The sequence below is a fragment of the Lepidothrix coronata genome, unplaced genomic scaffold (assembly GCF_001604755.1).
Source record: "Lepidothrix coronata isolate B3197 unplaced genomic scaffold, Lepidothrix_coronata-1.0 Scaffold1, whole genome shotgun sequence".
Taxonomy (NCBI): Eukaryota; Metazoa; Chordata; class Aves; order Passeriformes; family Pipridae; genus Lepidothrix; species Lepidothrix coronata.
The window spans coordinates 8860725-8880958 of NW_016690181.1; the positions used below are offsets into that span (position 1 = coordinate 8860725).

General features: G+C 39.0%; 1 protein-coding gene across 6 annotated transcripts in view; it reads left to right on the forward strand.

Annotated features, from left to right (window-relative positions):
- Window positions 1-20234, forward strand: part of SLC1A2 (solute carrier family 1 member 2) — a 92181-nt gene that overhangs the window by 55845 nt on the left and 16102 nt on the right. For all 6 annotated transcript variants that reach the window (XM_017809909.1, XM_017809932.1, XM_017809901.1 and 3 more), the window contains exons 3-9: window positions 1447-1599; window positions 2214-2464; window positions 5919-6078; window positions 9148-9274; window positions 12089-12322; window positions 14230-14424; window positions 17941-18075. In XM_017809909.1, coding sequence (XP_017665398.1) covers window positions 1447-1599; window positions 2214-2464; window positions 5919-6078; window positions 9148-9274; window positions 12089-12322; window positions 14230-14424; window positions 17941-18075 — 1255 coding nt within the window. The remainder of the gene's footprint in view (window positions 1-1446; window positions 1600-2213; window positions 2465-5918; window positions 6079-9147; window positions 9275-12088; window positions 12323-14229; window positions 14425-17940; window positions 18076-20234) is intronic.

The following is a 20234-nucleotide window of genomic DNA, read 5'->3' on the forward strand; positions in this document are numbered from 1 at the left end:
ACATTGTCGCTTTAAGTCAGGTGTGCAGGGTGTTACTGACTCAGCATGGAGCAAATCCACACCACAGAGATACATTCTATGTCTGGTTTTGAATGGACTGTGATTTCAGCCCCAAAACCAGTCAGATCAAAGTCATTCGGTAGAACTAAATGCACTACACATCTTTGCTCTCAGTGATTTGGAAAAAAAAAAAAAAAAGACAAAAACTTTTTAAAATTTCCTTTCCTTCATCTTTTATCTCTCAGTTTACACTCCACTGCTTTTAAGTTTTGTCTTCCCTTTCTGTAGCTGTAAGCCAGCGCTCCATGATCTCATCCTGAATATTGCCTCTGGCTTTAGCAGCTTCCAAATACAGAACAGTTTGACATTTTATTGTGGTTCACTGGCTCTTTGCCTGTTTCTTTTCCACTGGAAGCTCAACAGCCAAATGCAGCAAATTTGTAGACATATTCTTATTGTGTTATTCTTTGAAAGACCAGCTGCAACTGATCTTGAGCTGCAAATGTCACGTCCATATTTTCAGCCTGCAAAACTCCGTACTGTTGAAGTGTTCACTTAGAGTCATCTTTAAAAGGTACCTGATGCTGTTCCAAACAAGGTTTTAAATACACATATATTTTTCACTGTATCAAATGGATACTTCAAACAGTCATAATTGCTGCAAATAATAACTCAGGCTTTTCTACTGAGTTTTATTACATTTGAGACATGGGCTTGGGATCAGGAAAACAAAGGCATCCTGGATGTAAACATAAAATGCCCATTCATAAAGACCATGTTATGGAAGTAAACATGAACTTTTTTCCCCCTAGACTATGCTTTAACAGCCTCAATCCTGAAAGGGAGGTTTAGGTGCTATCACTGTAGAAATCTACATAAGAGATGGAGGAAGGGATTGTTTGTGATTTGAGAACATTAGCACAAAGAGAAGGATGCAGACCATCAAAAGAACAGAGTAATATGTGAGTCCTAAGAATCAAGTATTCTTCAATGATATGTGCAGTATTCCAGATCAGGCACTTTGTTCCAAAGTGCCCCAAATGCAACTTCAGTGTATTTTCCTTACAGGACTATTCTACCTTACCTAAACCTGCAGGGTTTTTCTTAGACTGTAGAACTCATGCTGACCCTGTCTTCAAGTGGTACCATTCCTATGTTGAGAGCTAAATGTTGTACTCCAAAGAGCTGGATCCTAACCCTGACTCCTCTGTCAGTTCTGTATGGACTTATGTAAATCACTCCACCTCTTGGTGCCTCAATTTTATTAGCTGTAGAATGATTATATTAATTACATTTGACTATCCCTCCCTTCTGAAGTCTGTGTTGTACCAGAGATCAGCTCCCCCGTGTAACCATTTTTCTTTTAGGCTGTTCTTCTGGATAATCAATGCACATTCAGCTATACTTAAGTTACTTACCTGCTCTTTTTTGTTATTATTTTCCCAGGTGTTATCCTGGGTGCAGTGTGTGGGGGTCTTCTTCGTCTAGCAACACCTATTGACCCTGACATCATCATGTTAATAGCCTTCCCAGGAGATATACTTATGCGGATGCTAAAAATGCTGATCCTCCCTTTAATTATCTCCAGTTTAATCACAGGTAAGATCTATTAGCCATAAATACTTTAAGATGCTTTCTACAGATATCACCTGGTTTGCTTTTTGTGGTGTAGGAAGAACAGTAGTGTGATCCTGTCAGTATTTTGCAGGTGTGTATTTTAGAATTAATTTCTGAATAACTTAGTTGGTTTTAATATGTATATGCTCCAGTGAATTTCATTTCAAACACACGCACAGATACTACTGTTAGAAATTTCTTAATATGCCGTTTGATATAATTCCTGGATTGGACCTTGCAAATAAGATGGCATAACACTAGTAAGCATAGCCTTCTTGAAGATGTGGTGTCAACCAGACCATGACCAGTTTGCAGCAATCAAGGGCAAAAAATGGTATGATATCTTCTCTATTTTTCAATGTCTGCAATTAGATGGGATCTTAAATGGTTCTCTATAAATTATTAACAGTAGACACTGCTCACATAAGAACTACAGGGAGAATCTGTCTAGTGGTGAGAATTTCACTAGAACAAAAGTAAGTACCTGTAGGCAGTCATTAAACTTTGAAAATTATAAAGGTTTTTATTTTATAATTATTGAATTGGATATTAAGTGTCAATATATTTGTTTGTTTCTTAAAATAAAACACCTGCAGGACTGTCTGGTTTAGATGCTAAAGCAAGTGGCCGACTGGGCACAAGAGCCATGGTCTACTACATGTCCACCACTATTATTGCTGCTGTGCTGGGTGTGATTTTGGTTTTAGCCATCCATCCAGGGAATCCAAAACTCAAGAAACAGCTTGGTCAAGGGAAGAAGAATGATGAAGTATCTAGTCTGGATGCTTTCTTGGATTTGATCCGAAACTTGTTCCCTGAAAATCTAGTTCAAGCATGCTTTCAGCAGGTAAATCCTTCTACTCCTTGGTAACGTTCTTCACACCTTTCACTTACCAGGGTTGTCTGTAGAGTTAATGTCATTGTTTAGGTGAATCGGATGATGCAAAGAGGAATACAGGTCTGAAGTCTTGAGCAGGTAAATGAAAGAACATTTTTTACAGCTGCTTTGGTTGTAGTTGTTATTTAAATTCATAGAGCTTTTTTAAATAAGATGATTTTTATTTTGTTATTAAGTAAACTTAACTTTTTTCTGTGCTTTTTATACAGTATCTGTGGTCATGAAAGCTGGCCTGGGGCTGATCTTTGACCCAGGTTGAATTTGATCTTCATTGTTAGTTGCAGAGCTGATGGTTCTGCAGTGCCCTGTTTGGAATACGTGGATGATATTCATTCCAGCTGGTTGCCAGCCCTGAAACACAACCTCTCTTAACCTCTAATGCTTTGTTAGAGTTCAGACTAGGTGGAGATAACAGAGCCAAGTGGCTGACCACCCTACAGGTGGCTCCACTACACCAGGTTTGGAGCATGCTGGGAAAGAAAGATGCTTGCCCCATGTGTTGCTGGCTCTGTAAGGAGATAATTAGATGATTTTTATCTAAAAGCTTTTCACCAATGCCTAATCAAAACAGTTTTCCTTTGAAAGGTAAAATAAATGAAAAATGTATGCTTCCTAGGTTCTGCTTAAGCATATTTTTGTATGTTAACTGCTTTTCTCCTACAACTGAATTGTTTGGAAGTAATGCAGACAGGTTTTGGTTTCAGGTTTGTTTTGGTTTGTTGTTTTGGTGGGGTTTTTTGGGGGTTTTTTTTGATGTAACAGGATTTGTTGCCAAACCTGTTTTTAAGTGTTCCTTTGTGAAATGGCATGGTTGCTGGTGCTGTGGTTATGGCCAAAGAATAAAATGAAGAGAAGAGGGGGAAGGGAGAACAGGCCATGGGGGAGTGGGAAAACAGAGGGTGACCTAAGCTGCCAAAAGGGCTTGGATTGCTTCACTTCTTACATGGACTTCCACATGAAAACACATAATCCTTGGGGATTTAGAAAGAGAACATTCTCAATATTTCCAAATCATCATGGGAATGTCAGTCATGTGGCTAAACATCACATGTAATGTGAAATGTATTTCTGCAAAATTAAGTGAGAGAAAGCAGGATGCTTATGGGTTTTTTCTTCCTTCCCCTTGTTTGAGCTGTGGAAGAGAGAAGAATTAAATTTCTTGTCACTTGAAATTGATCAAATATCTCAACACAGGGGCAAAAACCAGTGGAAAGTAGAATTAAGCTACCTGTGTCAGATAGTTTTCTTAAAACCTTAATACTGTTTTTTCAGTGTGCGTAATTCCAATGTTCAGGTCACTTCCCTAGTTATGGATCACCATTTCCCTGATTGTTTTTCAATTTAGTCAAAAAAACTTCTGAGATTTTTTGCTTTCCAAAATTTGATTTTATCAGATTCCAAACTAGTTGCTAGTGAAAACCTCTGCCACAAAGCCACATTTCTTTTGCAAAGTAGATCACACTCCTTTCTAGATGGAACTTGTGCCTCTCTTAGCCCTTAACTCCTCAGTAAGGAGTTAGGCTTTACTTGAATCTCTCTCTAGGAGGAAAATTAACTGCTTTTCATGGTATCAGCATATATTTTCTCTTCCTACATTTATACAGTCTCTCTCCCTAAACATTCAGTGTTTCCAGGTTGCCTTAGGAGGAAGAAGTGTTTTGCAGTAATCCTGAGAAGAATGGTTCTGAAGGGTATGCAGCAGTGGTGCTGTACGGTGTGTGGGAGTTTAATATGCCTTCCACTGTGACCGGGCAGAAAGTGATGAAGAGATTCTTGTGAAGTTTTGAAACAGTTCATTTACAAACTGGACTCTGAATCATCGTTGGATTTCAATGTCTCCTGAATTTTAGTATAGTCCACTAGAAAGTTTTAATTTAAAATGAAAATTGCTATTCCAGCAGAGATAAGACTTTATATGCCATGAAAAACCATGACACTATCATCTATAAATATGACTATGACATTTTAATGGTGTTTCTAGCCTCAGACATTGTTGTCAGAATCTAAGCTTTATATTAGATTCAGTGTTTTTAGTGACTGTAGCCTTGTGCAAAGAGGTGCTGAAGACCTTTTACTTAAGTGACTGTAGTGGAATTTGAGAGTGTGTATAGTTTTAATTTCTGTGACTCAGTTCTTACATTCTGAATACCTCACATAAAAAAATATTGTTGACAGCATCCCTCAGATGAACTCTGACAAAAATATAAACATGCAAGAATGTTGGGTTGTTTAAGGACAACCGAAGCATTTTTCTCGTGCAAAGCTACATAGGCTTTCTGTCTATATCCTCCTCTCCAGATTTAAACAGCAGGTTTTGAGAGGAGGGATGTAAGGTATTTTAAAACCATAAGGTTTTAACTATATGGATTGAATCTGGATCATCATCCGTAGTACTTCAATGTTCATCTTAACAGGAAAGAGGTGCAAGTGTACTTTCGAAGGCTAATGCACCGTTTCTCTTGCCTTGCTCAAACATGTTTCTAGGAACAAGAGAAGTAGGGAGCGGGTGGGAAAACATGGCAAGGCAGTCACAGTGTCCAAACCATTTTGCCTGTCCCAGAGCCATGAAGAAGCAGAAAATGGTGAAGATGTGAAGTGGGAGGAAAACATCCCTTCTAAAAGCAGCAAGTCACAGATCTCTCTCTTTCCACTCCCTCCTCCCTTTTTTTACCTAGCTGTAAACTCAAGCCCGTTTCTCCACCTAGCATTCCTTCTCAGCTTTCCCTTGACCTTGCCTTTCATGTGCCAGAAGGGTCTAAATCCATTCAGATGCTGATGTCTTATTTCTATGAGGTGGTCAGATTTCTGTCTGGGAACACTGATAATTTTTCTGTTATCTGTTGCTCACAATATTTTAATTAGAGAGCTTGGGGGACTGTATATTCCATTTTGAGCTCTTGCAGTCAAGAGCTCAAAAGCTGTAAGAGAAGTGTTGGAAATGTCTTAAATTTTTGATTCTTAGATTTTTGAGCTGGCAGACCTGAATAACAAGCCTTACTGCAGAGTTGCTACCATGACTGATCTTAGATGCTCTTGCCTTTGGTGCTGAACAAATGGTATCAACATGTAACATGCAATCCGTGAAGCACCCTTTGTGAACCATCTGGACAAAGGAAATAACTGTCTGTAAAATGTTACACTGTAGTGGTAAGGAACGAGTATTTTCCATGCTTTTCACACTAGAGTCATGAAGAAGACCCCCAAGACTTTGTAACACTTTATTGAAAAATAAACTTATTTTTGGAAGAGAGATAAGAGACTGTGGAATGCCATGTCTAATCCTTTAAAAATATAGTTTCCTGGAATTTCAAGTGCAGACTGTTTTTATTATTATTTCCTTATTTATCATATGGATTGTATTCAATCTGTTTCCATTCTCATCCTCCCTCTTTATTGCCTTCAGATCCAAACTGTCACCAAGAGAGTGCTGGTGCCACCACCCATTGAAGAGCCACCTAATGTCACTGATTCTGCTTTGGCTATGGTGAATGAGACAGCACCACCTGAAGCCCAGTTGGTCATTAAGAAGGGACTTGAATTTAAGGATGGCATGAATGTCCTGGGTAGGAAAGTTTTTTGCCTGTCAAATATGTACCTCATATGTATGACAAAGCTTTTCACTGTGACTGATCAGTGTTGTCAGATCTGCTCTTCAGTGCAAGTTTAGTCTCTCCAAATAATCAAGTGTTATCACCTACTGGCTGCCCATTGGTCTCTGAGATGAGTATATCACAGAAACAATCAGGTGGATTGTTCTGTATTGGCAGCTTTGCAGTTACAAGTTGGAGTACAGTAGCAAAGCATGTAGGAGGTACCCAAAATACCCTTTCATCCTAGAAGAAGCTGATCTAGACTAATACTAATGCATATTGGCAAAACAGCATGGGGGAGAGCTTCAAGAGCCAGTGCTTCACACACCCGCTGATGAATTTGAGCTAAGTTGTTTCCAGTAGGTGTCTTGGGCATGCTGAAATAATTTGGCTTCAGGCAGAGCCTGAAGTGAGAGGTGGGGTGTGAACCACACCACCCAAGAAAAATCCCAGAAAGGCTTGACACATCTCTGAGTCACAACTCCCTCCTCCTTTCATCTTGGCTGCTGACCTTTACCAGCTGCAAATGCCATCAAGCCATCTTGTCTGGACAAGCCAGCAAGTGGGGGAGGTAGGAAGACTTTGCCTATCTCCCACCCTTTCCCGAAACAACTGTTCAGACTCGGGCAGGAGCACACGGGAAACAAATAGCTGGCGCACCACTTCTATTTTCTCCTGTGTGCCTAGGGTCACTGTTTTGTCAGCCCAAAGAGGAGAGCTCCTCCTTCAACTTTTTCTCCATGTAGGTGAAGTCAGTAACAAATTAGCTCTCAATTTGTAACCTCATTGGCACACCTACTCTTGAAGCTACTCTGTGACAGCATGTCCACAGGGCTGAGGCCGACACCTGTGTGTCCTCAAAGTGGGACAGTATGTGGCAGTACCTAACCTACTGCTTTCTCTCACCACTAGACCATAACCTTTTAAGGGCAAATGGCCCCTTACAGACTCCTTACAGCTGATGAACAGATCCTGCTGACAGTGGCTGCTGTGTCTGCAGAGCTTCTTTAGGTGTTGGTGAGTTGGTTGGCAGTGGCTGCTTTGCTTAGACATAGGGGAGATGGTAGTATCAATAAGCTGATCTTGTTTGTCTATGAAGCAGCCTGCTCCACAAGAGCCACTGTGTCCTGCCTGCCTTCACAGCTCTTCCTTGCATTCAGCATCTGTGGGCAGAGGAGTCGCTTTCAAAGCTGCGAGTTGGCATTTTGCACCATGTGTGAGGCAGAAGCTCATTGCCTCTGCTGTTACACTCACCTGCTTTCTTCTCTCCTGGAACTTTGCTTATGCATTAAAATGAAACAACCATTCTGACATGAGAGATGCACTATATCACTATATTTAATGCTAGACTTGTTTTGTTTAGGCTCTTCATGGATAAGAAAAGATCTAGAAGGCTGAATACAATTCCTACAGAAAATAAATACACAGTTTAGGTGTGGGATTTTCTGTGGTGTTTTGACCAATGACTCTCAAATGTTGCAGAGTTTTTTGGTTTGGTTTGGTGTGGTTCGATTTTGAATGAAGAAGTGAAAATGTTGGGGAATTGCCATCCATTTTGCATAAACTGTACAAGCCAGGCAAATTCCTGCAAATATGAACCAATCTTAGTCTTATGACTAACACAGCAGTTCATTTGGAATTAATGAACAGAAAAACCTGCCTACTAACATTTTCTGATGCAGATTCTGAATTCCAGGAAGTAAGTTGGTATCTGAAAAGCTTTTAATTATTTCTTTACGCTCTGCGGCACACAAATATATGCTTCACTTCCCTATTCAAGTGACTCAACGGAGATAACTTGGTTCTAAAGAATGACTTTACATCCAGGAAATTGGATTAAAAAAAAAAAAAAAGAAAAAAATCTGGTTACTAAATCCAGTGTGAGGGTATGGGACAGCCTGTCTTTTCCCAGCATACTTGTTGGTCACATTCCCTTCTCTTGAATGCTTTTGAGTCATGGTAGGTTTTTCCTTAGGAATTTCCCTGCTGTTTACACATTTGTTAAATACTGAAGTAATATCATGAATGAAAATTTACCCTCAAAGGATGACTGAAGATTCAAACCATCTGTCAGTATCAATTAATAATCTGACTCTGGCCACTGAAAGTTGCTGGATGGAAAAGGTTAGCATTGAAGACACAGCTCCAAAGTAATACGTGACAGATGCACTCTGTTGGTTTTTCACACTGATAGTCCAATACTCCAGATATTCACACCTTAGCATTTAAATTTAGGAGCCAAATGTTACTCGTATTGAATGCTATGATTTTGTATCCACTGATAGCCTGTTCCAGTGAAATTATTCTGTTTATTGGGAATTCTGTGGCTAAGCTTAAAATGCAATGCTTACCTTCTACTCCTACCTCCAACTTCTTCATTTAACTGGAATACTCCTGGACTGCAAAAGTTATATTCAGGGCTACTTTTGCCTTTCCCTGCACTCCAGGACTCACTAGATTGAATCTGTCAATGAGAGAATTCACTCACTTGAATCTGTCAAGGGACTTTTGTAAAACCTGAGAAAAACACTCTTGGTTTCTAGTAACTGTTTTAACAACAGAGTTATGATATAGCAGTGTGTTACCTCTCCCATTCACCAGGGCTTATGAGGTTTCTAATAGTTGCATGGCACTGAGAAGATTATTGTATACGTACTTTTTGATGATCAGGTTAATTCAGGAAAATAACACCAATAAAACCATATCTGGGCTGTGAAGTTGGAATTTAGTAAAATATTGAAGAATCAAAGATGTTCTGAATTTGATTGTGGTAGCTGAGAGTGAGTAAATATTAAAAAAAATCCCAAGACATGTAATATCCTATAGTTCTGAAATCCTGTGCAATGTGCTCTAGGACAACCCTAGAGCTTAAGCAGGGAGGTTGGACCAGATGACCTACTGTGGTCCCTTCCAAACTCACCCATTCTTTCATTCAGTGAAGTCTCATCAGCATGTAGTATCAAGACATTGACTAGGTGCAAAAAACTCCTAAAAACCATGGGTTTACGTGCTTTTTTTTTGTCTTGCCATTTTTCCTTATAGGTTTGATAGGATTCTTTATTGCTTTTGGCATTGCTATGGGGAAAATGGGAGACCAGGCCAAGATGATGGTGGATTTCTTCAACATCCTGAATGAGATTGTAATGAAGTTAGTAACTATGATCATGTGGTAAGTTTGAAGTCCTAACTTATAGAACAAAAAATGATTTTAAGGAAGCCCTCATAAAACCTAAATATAACATATAGTGATCACAGTTTGTTAGTAAACAATCTAATTAAATAATTGACTTTTTAAAGCCTTGACAGGTATGTTATAATCACAGCAGCAGTATTTCTATTTAGCGAGGATTATTTAGTACCCAATTTGAAATATTTCTGAAGATACTCTGGTCTTCATTTACTGAAGTACAAGACATACATGTACCAGCAAAGGCCTTCAAATGCCACATTGGTTAGGGAAGTTCATTATACAGAAGGACACCTAAGCAAGCAAGAATGCCCCACATAAGAACACCCCAGTCTTCCTGGGAGGTTAGCATAATCCCAGGATATTACCTTGGAGGTACAATTACAAAAAAGCCAGGACACACACACACTATTTACAGTTTTCTGTAATAAAAATACTTTACCACCAAATAACATTCCAGTAGTTTTCAGTGATGTGTAGTCCCTCCACTCATAGTTTCTGCAGAACCTGTGTCTTACAACCTTGCTGTAATGGGGTCACTGGAATATGTCTGTCCTGTTTTCAAAGTGTACCCATTCATAATAATGGGGCCTGACTTAGAATTGACTTTACCAAATTAAGACTGAGCCATTGTAGAGGATTTCCCCCTTTTTTTTTTTTCTTTTGAGGTGTTTTTCCAAGGACTTCCCCAGAGCTATTTGTATGCAGCGCCAAGCATGGCCATATCACATAAAAACAATTTTTAAGAACATAAAAATGTGTTGGTATGTTTGGCATTGTACTACTGCATTTTATATCTCCTAGGTCTCTGAGAGCAGAAATAGCCACTCCAATACAATGCGTGTATCATGGCTCATTGCTGCCTGTGATTCCCTGGTGTTCCTGGAAGTGATTTCTTGAGTTACAAGGCCTCTTCTCTGAAGCTTTAGATGGGCAAAGTTTATAGAAAAGAGAGCAGGGTGCCTGAAGTGCGAGTCTTCAGCATCATCAGTGTTTCAAAGGGAGACTGTTATGCAAGAGTGATGCAGATAGTAACAACAATGTGGAAATGTGTAGAATAAAAGAAAGAACTTAAAGCAATGACTTAAAGCAATAACTTAAAGCATTCCTGTTATGCTTCTGCTTTCCTGTAGATGATCTTGCTGCATAAAACTACAGTTGTTTTTTATTCACAAAGCTTTCAATATTTCCTTTAACCTGCTGGTCTCAACTCTAGAGAGAGAGAGTTTATACTTCAGAAGCTAGAATTTACTCTTACTTCACTTAGCACCAGCTGGTAGACCCAAGACATAATGCCCTGCCTACAGTATAAATTTTCTCTAGTAGTCAGTGTTGTAGTGGCAGGAAATCATTCCAATTTCAAAAAATTCACTGTAAATATTAATTTTTTACTGATTTACTTTTTGTTTCTCTTTTCATGAGAAAAGGAAATTGATGTTGGGAATTCCACTTGTTTGAAATTGATGTTAGGAATTCCCCTTGTTCATTTCTGTCTAGAATTTTAAAAGAATTGTTGTGGCCTGAAGCAAGGGGTTTTTATGTCTTTATAAAGAAAAATGCACTTCTTTATGCAGAGTTACATTTTGTTTGATTTATGATTTCTCTGCACAGACAGCTGTAACTCCCGTGGCACCTACAAACCCTCAGGAGCATGGCATTGCTACACAAGCATAAAACAAATCAGACATCTGGCTCTGACAGTGTGTAATTCTTTATAAGAATTGTATTTCGTCAAGTTCACTGAAATGTGGCATTGTATGATAATTGGTATAACAGCTGGCCTTGCATTTCAAGTGATTGAGGGCTTTCCATGTTTTGGGCACATTGTTTGAGAGACCATGAGATATTCTAACAGAAAACAGGAAGCACTTTTGCTCTGAAAGTCAGTTTCCTTTGTATTGTCTTTAATTAAGCATCCAAATCACTAATCACCTTTGAAAATATACATTATCATTTATTTTCAAAGAGGTATTTTTTTTCTCTCCACATTACATTACTTTCTCCCAATTTTTATAAAAGAGATAGAGAAGGTGAATCTCACTTAAAATTATATAATGTACTTTTACCAGTGCAGGTATAAATATTGATTTCTATCCATGTACTTTCAAGTATGTTTCACTGTAGCTGATTATCAAGTATTTTAAATAATATTCATTCATTTCAATTTTTTTTTTTTTCCCAATCTATGCTACCATTATCATCCTATTCAAAAGTTCCATTTATGTCTTCAGGGAATTTCATGATTAAGGGGACAAAACCCCTACCCAAAGTAACAAAAGGACATAATTAATGAAGAATCCATAAACTGAAAAACATTTGTTCAAATTCTTGAAAGAACATAATGGAAACATTTGTAGCCTTCAAGATATAAGCAGTTCATTCCAACAAATAGTTTATCTGAAGTAAATAATGCAACTCCCTGAAACCATATAAACAATGGGTTGTAAAACTTATGTACTAAGAACAAATCTACACCACTCTTTGTAATGATCCAAGCCTGAGTAACATTGTAGTATCCTTGTACAATGTTATTCCAGGATGCAAAACTATTCAGGAAATGCATATTCCATTTGATGGGATGAAAAATGAAGTAGATGGGGAATTCACTGGAGATGGACATTATTTTTGAAAAAGATGTGAAAACTATGCATTGAATTTCCATTCAATTCCTGATCTGCACCTCAGCATTGAGCTTCAGAGCTCCCTACTCTTTCTCCAATCTGCACTATGTTGAGCACAGTTTTTATGACTACACTGCAAAGACTAGTTCTGTCTGTGCTTGTTTTCTTTTTCCAGGTATTCCCCTTTGGGTATTGCTTGCCTCATCTGTGGAAAAATCATTGCCATCAAGGACTTAGAAGTAGTTGCTAGACAACTCGGCATGTACATGGTCACTGTGATTGTGGGTCTTCTCATCCATGGAGGGATCTTCCTGCCTCTGCTCTACTTTGTGATAACAAGGAAAAGCCCATTTTCATTCCTTGCTGGGATTTTCCAGGCATGGATCACAGCACTAGGCACAGCTTCCAGGTACACTTGAGAAATACCAGTGTGCTTTATTTTTTAGCCGATTATTAGCTGCTGTTTAGACATAGTACATCCGCTGTTCTGACCTTCACTACAAAAATCATTTTATGCCATTGAATAAAAACTACTTTGAATCCAGCCATGTTGAAATAAATCAAAATACTGCATGTCTTCAGGATTTTCTAAAGAGGTTGTAAAGCTACCTTTTTTTCTTTTCTGGTATTAACCAAATGACTTGTGCAAATTGTGTTAACTCTGTGCTTGTTTTCTCAGCCAGGAAAAAGTGATAATTCTGTTAATTTAGAAAGCATGTTAAGACCAGTCTCATTGCATTCAAGAAAAAAAACCAAAACCAAACAAAACCAAACAGTGCTAGGTTTCAAGAGATAAATGAAAAAACCTCTCAGTTTGTTCTTTCATCCAACTTGGCAGAGTAATGGCACTCCATTGAAAAGCTGAACATTTTAGACTTGTTCTTAATGCACAGAACAGGCACAACAAAGTGTGTAAGCAACATAGCTCTCAGTAATACAATAAAATCAAAAATTGGTGCTTTGCATCGGGGCGGTTAGTAGATCTTGTGTTGAAATTATTTTTCAGTTAAATACCATATCTTAAAATGTTTTTCTTCAATAAATGTTTTATTTCTGAAGAAAAATTTATCTTCCATTTTAATTAAAAAGTTGAAAATCAAAAAGACAAGTTCAAAGCTGACCACCAGAAAATCAAGCACTCTTGATTTCAAGAATACCTTGGAAGAAATGTAATTCATCTGCCTCTTTGGGTCTACTCAAACCGCTGTGCTGAATAACTTCTCCCCTGATGAACAAGAGGCTCTGGAAGGGCCTTACTGGTGTGCATAAATGTCTGATGGGACAGTGTAGAGAAGATGAAGTGAGACTCTCTTCAGTGGTGCTCAGTGACAGGAAAAGAAGCAGCGGGCACAAACTGAAACACAAGAAATTCCATCTGAACAAAAGAAAACTCTTTTTACTGTGATTTACTATGAAGGTGTGTGAATACTGGCACAGGTTGCCCAGAGGAGTTGTGGAGTCTCCATTCCTGGAGATACACTAAACCTGTCTGAGCATGGTCCTGGGAAACCTGCCCTGGCTGCTCGTGCCTTGAGCAAGGGGGCTGGGATGGGTGACCTCTAGAGATACATTCCAACTGCAGCAATTCTATGGCTGTGAAACAATGTGGAATTGTAGGAGATATAGTCTGGCCAGGAGTTTTAGTAAATTACAATTTAACTAAAGCTTTTGTTCATTGAAGTGTTTGAGTTTCCACTTCAACAGTATTTTTTGATGAAGGTGTCGTATTTTGAGCAAGTGAATGTAATAGACTGAAATATTCCCACAAAAACAAAGCGCTGTGAATCTGTGCAAAGAGCTGTTCCCCTCTTCCAGGCATCTTTTGCATCTTTTCCTATCCTCCAGATGTATTTCATGTCCTTTCTTCCTGTCCTCCGGTGGTACAACATGTATCTTTTTGCCCAGCTTTTTCAGTCCATAATGTCATACAAATTTCTCCCTCTAGAGCAAATTCACAATCAAAGGAATTTAAGACTTGTCCCTATACTCATAGGTCTGTCTGTCAGAAAACATCTGGTACTTGTATTTTTCAACAAAATGCAAGAAATAAATTGTAAATGAGTCTGAAAAATTTATCCACACTCTCTCAAGCTCTCATGCTGCTTCAAGTCATGTTCGTGTTTTGGCCTCAGTCCCACTTCCAGCTAAATGTAGGTTTAATTTAAAAATCACCTAAAAAAGGCTTGAATCACAGCAGAAAGTGGACGTAGAAAATGTAAACGATGGTAATAGAATTTCTGACTTTGCTCCCTTATGGGTATGTGTTATATTGATTGTAATTATGTTTTCTTTACTTTTCTGCTTTCTCTCCTTCAGTGCTGGAACATTACCTGTCACATTCCGGTGTCTTGAAGAAAATCTCGGCATTGATAAGCGTGTAACAAGGTTCGTTCTTCCTGTTGGAGCAACTATTAACATGGATGGAACTGCCCTCTATGAAGCTGTGGCTGCCATCTTCATAGCACAGATGAATGGCATTGACCTGGATGGAGGCCAGATAGTTACTGTGAGGTCAGTTCAAAAATGCTTCTAGGCTTTGTTTCTACAGACTGTAAAATGTGTGTGCTTTGGGTTGGATGTCTTCTCAGCTACTGGATTCACTATAAAATCCATGGATTTTTAATAATGATATGCAAATGAATGTTTTGTACATAGATCCTGGTTCTCTGGTGACAGGCCTTTTCTATCATTTGCAGCTTTGATGCACGCCGGTGTTGTTTTACACTTTTGAAGTTGACAACTGCCATGGTTTAACCCCAGGCAGCCACCAAGCCCTAGGCGGCCACTTGGTCACTGCCCCACTGGTGGGATCAGGGAGACAATCAGAAGGGTAAAAGCTACAAAACTTTTGGGTTGAGATAAAGGGAATAATAGGGAAATAAAGATAATAAGGAAAGCAAAAGCCGCACACACAAGCAAAGCAAAACAAGGAATTAACTCACTGCTTCCCATGGGCAGGTGGGTGTTCAGCCACCTCCAGGAGAGCAGGGCCCCATCAGGTGGAACTGTTACTTGGGAAGCTAAAAGCCATCACTTCAAACGTCCTCCCTTCTTCCTTCTTCCCCTCATGACTGAGCACGATGTCTTATGGTCTGAAATATCCCTTTGGTCAACTGGAGTCATCTCTCCTGGCTGTGTCTCCTCCCAGCCTCCCATGCACCTCTATTGCCTCTCCAGCATGGCAGTAGGAAAAGCAGAAAAGGCTTTAGATATGTGTAAGCCCTGCTCAGCAATAACAACGTCTCTATATTAATCAACCAAAATCCAAACACAGCAAAAAATCCAAAACACAGCAAAATCCAAAACCAAAATCCAAACACAGCAAAATCCAAAACACAGCCCCATACCAGCCACTGTGAAGAAAACTAACTGCACCCCAGCCAAAACCAGCCCAGGATGCAATGTTGATTGTAGTATACAGCATTCTCTGTCCAATGCAATGCTTTTTTTTTAGTGTAGAGGGATGCTACAAGTCATATACTTTCTAGAATGTATGTGTTTATATACACCGAAGAAAAAAGTATATCTAAAATATCTGTCCATATATTTATGTTTGCCTGTACTTTTTCTGTGACTTTGGTGAACAGATAAAATGAACTGAGAGTAGCCCATCCTAATGATGAGATTGCCTGCGGCATGGTTTGGATACTTGCAGACCTATTATCTCTAACCCAGCAAATATTAACTGTAGTCTTTTCATATCAAATTGTCTTATCTAGGACTAAACTGAATATCTGTGAGGACAAAAGAAAGTATCCATTAAAAAAGGATAAGAGTGATTGAAGACTGTTTACTCTAAGGGAGTTTAAACTTAATGAAGACAGCAGGTCTAACATTTTGAATAGTTAAAATGGAAACCGCAAGTGAAGGCTGTCAAGTCTGCCTTCTTCCTGTAGTTTTCACCCACACACTTTTCTTTTATTAAACCCTTTTAAGTCTAAAGAAACTCCTGCAAAGGGATATCTAATTCTGTGTTTCTTGCCCAGCTATACTAGCTCCACATTTTCCATTTCTTTATTTCCTGCCCCAACCCCTGAAATAGTAAAACCAAGGTTTCTGAAAGGTTCAGAGTTGCTTCTAATAAAGGCAGATGCTAGACCTGCAGGATGCATATTTGTTCCTAAAACTGAAAACAGACATTTCAGAGATGCCACATACTTAACTAAATTAAGACGAGGGAATTTCAAGTTAGGAATCTGCTATTGTCCAAGGGATTTGGTAGGCTTGAACCTGAGTTACTCCTCTTCTCCCCTTCTGAGACCTGACCAATTGGCTCTTCTTGATCTCACCATTTCAAGGCTGATGTGGCCAGCTGTGATACTCACATTTGCAAACCAGGCAGCAACTTTGGTCTATCTGTATGAAAACCACTGGGTGTCCTCTTCATGCAGTATAGCATTTTTGTTACAGTGATATGACAAGAACTATCTCTTGAGGAAACAATACAAATGAAGTGAAGGTTATTAGGTTTTAACAATCCACTTTGTGATACTGAGAATATTCAAATGATCCAGACATAAAATCATGAAGGCTTAATTAGCCTTTGACCAGCCATAGTTGCTTCGTATTGGTCATGTAGTTCCTCTGATTTCCTGTATTTTTTGGGAAAGGGTGATCTTGGAAATTGTAGCTAAGCCAGATTCTGTGTAGTCCTAAACAATTCTAGCTTTATTCCCTTTCAGGTCTGTAAGTGCTGCTGTGGGAAGGTTGGCAGGAGTATTTCCTCACAGAGCTTGGAAGCAATCCCTCACCAGTTTAGGCTGGAAGTGCCTGAGGAGCTGGCATTGCATGCAAAGCCTGACAGCAGAGCAGAGCATCCTACCTGCATACCTGCTGGACCTATTTGGGTGTTTAGCAGGCCAAGTTGCACTCTAACCCAAACACCTGACAAACACACTGCACCCTGGATTGTCAGCTGGATCAGATCGAGCCAGCCAGCATCTGCCAGCTCTAAATCAGGCTAACATCTTCACAGATTAGTTCTGTGGCTAATGGTCCAGGATTTCCCCCCCAGAGTCTGTTCTCCCCTGCTTCTGTATTGGAAGCACTTTCAGATTTGTTGGGTCCACCCACAGAAGTGCAACCATGTTATTCATCTCTGTGTTTAAAAACACAGATATAACTTTTTCTTTCCTAGTTTCTTGCTCCTTTTTCCATCTCCTTTTGTCCACTTTTCCTTTTTATTTACCCTCCCTCTACCTCTTGCTCTCCCTCTCCCTCTTCCTCTGCTTTCCTCTCCCTCTCCCTTTTCTCCTCTTCCATGTTTTTCTCCCCTTGACTAGCTCTCTGACAAATTCATTGTCCATTCTTCATAGGACTGCCCAATGATGTTGATATTTGTTATAGTCTGTGTTGTATTTTTACAAGCCTTTGAAGCTCAGACATTCACTTTACTGACCTTCATCAAAGAATAGCAGGCAAAAACAAACACAGGTTTGGATTTATGAAAGAATCAGATCAATTTTGCTTTTTAATCTAGGGTGATTCGTATCTAGGCTTGGTACACCACTGGCTTGTATTTTGTGAGTTTTGGATGCTGGGACTTTTATTCTTCTGTGTTTAATAATAACCACTTTCTCTCAGCCTTTAACTCACAATTCAGTCTTCAAGTAACATAAATAAACAGAAATTAACCACCCTGAAAACTCAACCCATCATCACCAAACTTCATCATGTCTGGATGATCAAAACTCAGAATTCAAAACCCTGGATGTGTTGGTAGAGTTCAGAAAACACCAGGACACAGATTTGAATGTCATAGCTAGCTTACAGTACTTAAAACTCCCAGACAACCCTCTTACAACTCTCAGAACAAACCCTATAGATCTGGCCTGACCTAATAAATATTTTTAGAGAAACACAAGAGTGAAAACTATGACCTGAGCTTTCTGTGATTTATCATATAGTTGTTTTATGGGAAGAACTCATTAAAAATATGACCTTGCTAATGATCACATGATTTTGCAATGAAAGTGTATCTTCAAAGTGTATCTTCCTGCTTCTCCCATTTGATTTTTTATTTTGCAGTTTGACTGCCACCCTTGCAAGTGTTGGAGCTGCCAGTATTCCCAGCGCGGGACTTGTCACTATGCTGCTGATCCTTACTGCAGTGGGTCTCCCTACCCAGGATATCAGTTTGCTTGTTGCTGTTGACTGGCTTTTGTAAGTTGTGCTGACTCCACTGCTTCGTGCAGAAAAAGTGGTGAAGTAATGCTTGTCTGTAATGCTTTTCAGCCATTGATTTCAAAGAACTATAAGACTCTCCTGTACAGATAAATCAAAGGAGGAAAGGGGCTATTCAATAAAGTAGCTTCTCCACTGTTACAAACTATTAGAAAGCTGCTGAAGTCAGTTTCTGTGAGCCAAGGGTCTTCTTGTCAGACTTGTGAGCTCACACTTATATGTTTTCTTCTTCCTAGGTATGCGTTCCCATCACTCAAGAGCAGTTTTCTGATCTTTGCTTTCATATTTCTGTTTCTTATAGTTCTGGTCTTAAATGAAGGATGAATGCTGAAAATGCAAATTCCATCAGGATTTTGTCAGCAAGTCACAGGGTGATTTGGGCATTTGTAGTATCAAATTTTTTATACTCATAGTGGGAAAAGTCAGTTTCTTTTCATATATAAGACAGTAAAATACCTTTAAGAAGAGTCTGTTCTAGTCAGGACATAAACCAAAGACAGATAAGAATGCAAACTGAAAGAAAGAAGGTAATTCTCTTTTTTTACTGACAGATCTTTCATACTGGAAAGACTGGCTTTCATTTCCAAGGACTTGAGATCAAAGTCCTTCAGTGCCATTGCAGGTCCTCCAACAAGAAAGAGCAAACCCACATGTAATATTCCAAGGCTTTTGGTCTTCAATGTTTGAATACAGAGGCTGTAAATATAGACAGAGGATATGCCAAGCCACGTTCTTTCTCATTTCTTTCTTTGTCATTTGACAGCTTGAATATCCTTCTGTCACCTGTGCAGAGCTGAAAGGAACTCAGTAGTCCTCTAAATTGTCCTGGGCTCTTTAGAGACTTTCATATTGCCCTGCACTGCTGCAGCACAGTATATTCTGGTCAACAGCCATCTCTCCCCTAGTATTCTTTTAAGTAGTAAAGACACTTGTTTTTATCATTCCAGCTATGGTGCCCAGAAGGGGAGATGTAAGTATAACTGTACTATTTGTGCATTTTCTCCTACACTAGCAGCTTCAGCTGCCTGCTTCTGGTAGCTTTCAGTCCCAGATACACAACTAAAATTATGCAAGAAGAAATAACAGAGTTGAGAATGTGAAGTCAAAATACAAAAATGATTTTCTATAATTATCTTGTGGCTTATTGAGAAGAACTCAAGAACTTAGTCAATCCTCTGACATGTATTTTGGATCTACTACTATATCTGTCACTAAAAGTTTTAAAGAATAGAATGCAGCTCTGATTTCTGCTTCAGGGAAAAACGAAAGAGGAATTTACAGCTTGAGGAGGCAAAGGGAAAAGTTGACTTACATAATTCATATATAACTGAATAGCATGATAGCATGATGCAGAATGGTGAAATGAGACAGGATTCAGCTGGCAGAGTACAGCTGGCATAGTGAAAGATGTGATATTCTGTGAGTTTATTATATTTATGAAGTCATAGTTGAAAACAGGAAAGTGGCATGGGAATCTGCAGCTGGGAGGAGGAGATAAAAAATATATAAAAATATATTTTAAATATATGCTTTTCCTGGCTCTCAAAGTAAGGCAAATAGGTAGGTTTCTGCAGCTGGTAGGAGGATGTGCAAAAGGAGCCTGTGGTTTGTTTGGGTTTTTTAGGGAAATGTCTTTTTAAAATAATCCTGTGCACTGAGAAGCTCTGCCCACACCAGTAAGCCTCAGAGACATAAGTTTATCAGCAGTTCTGATCCACTGATAGGTGTTGCATTTCATTCTCAGCTTCAGCAGCATTGTTCCCACTGTCTAGTCCAACCCTGTTTAGGAAATAAAAATTTCTGTACTGTGGAGCTGTAGCTGTGATGAATGTATGTATAGGAAGGACAGCAATTCTAAAAGAAATATTTCAAGGTGTCTTTCCAAAATAAATGGTATGCAAAAGAGCTTTCAGCCCAAACAGTTGGGGTTGGATCCTTCTGGCCTAACAATGAGCAGTGCAATTGCAGTGTGATTCAGAATTGAAAGGTAAGGGGAAAAGAAATAAAAAAGAGATTGAAAGCTCTGTGTCATACCACTAGTGCTGCAAAGTCAAAACATTGTTTGTTGGTGGAAGTGTTGTACTTATTAACCTGTTTTTCAACAAGGAACAGCTTTATTTTCCATCTTCAAGTGGCTG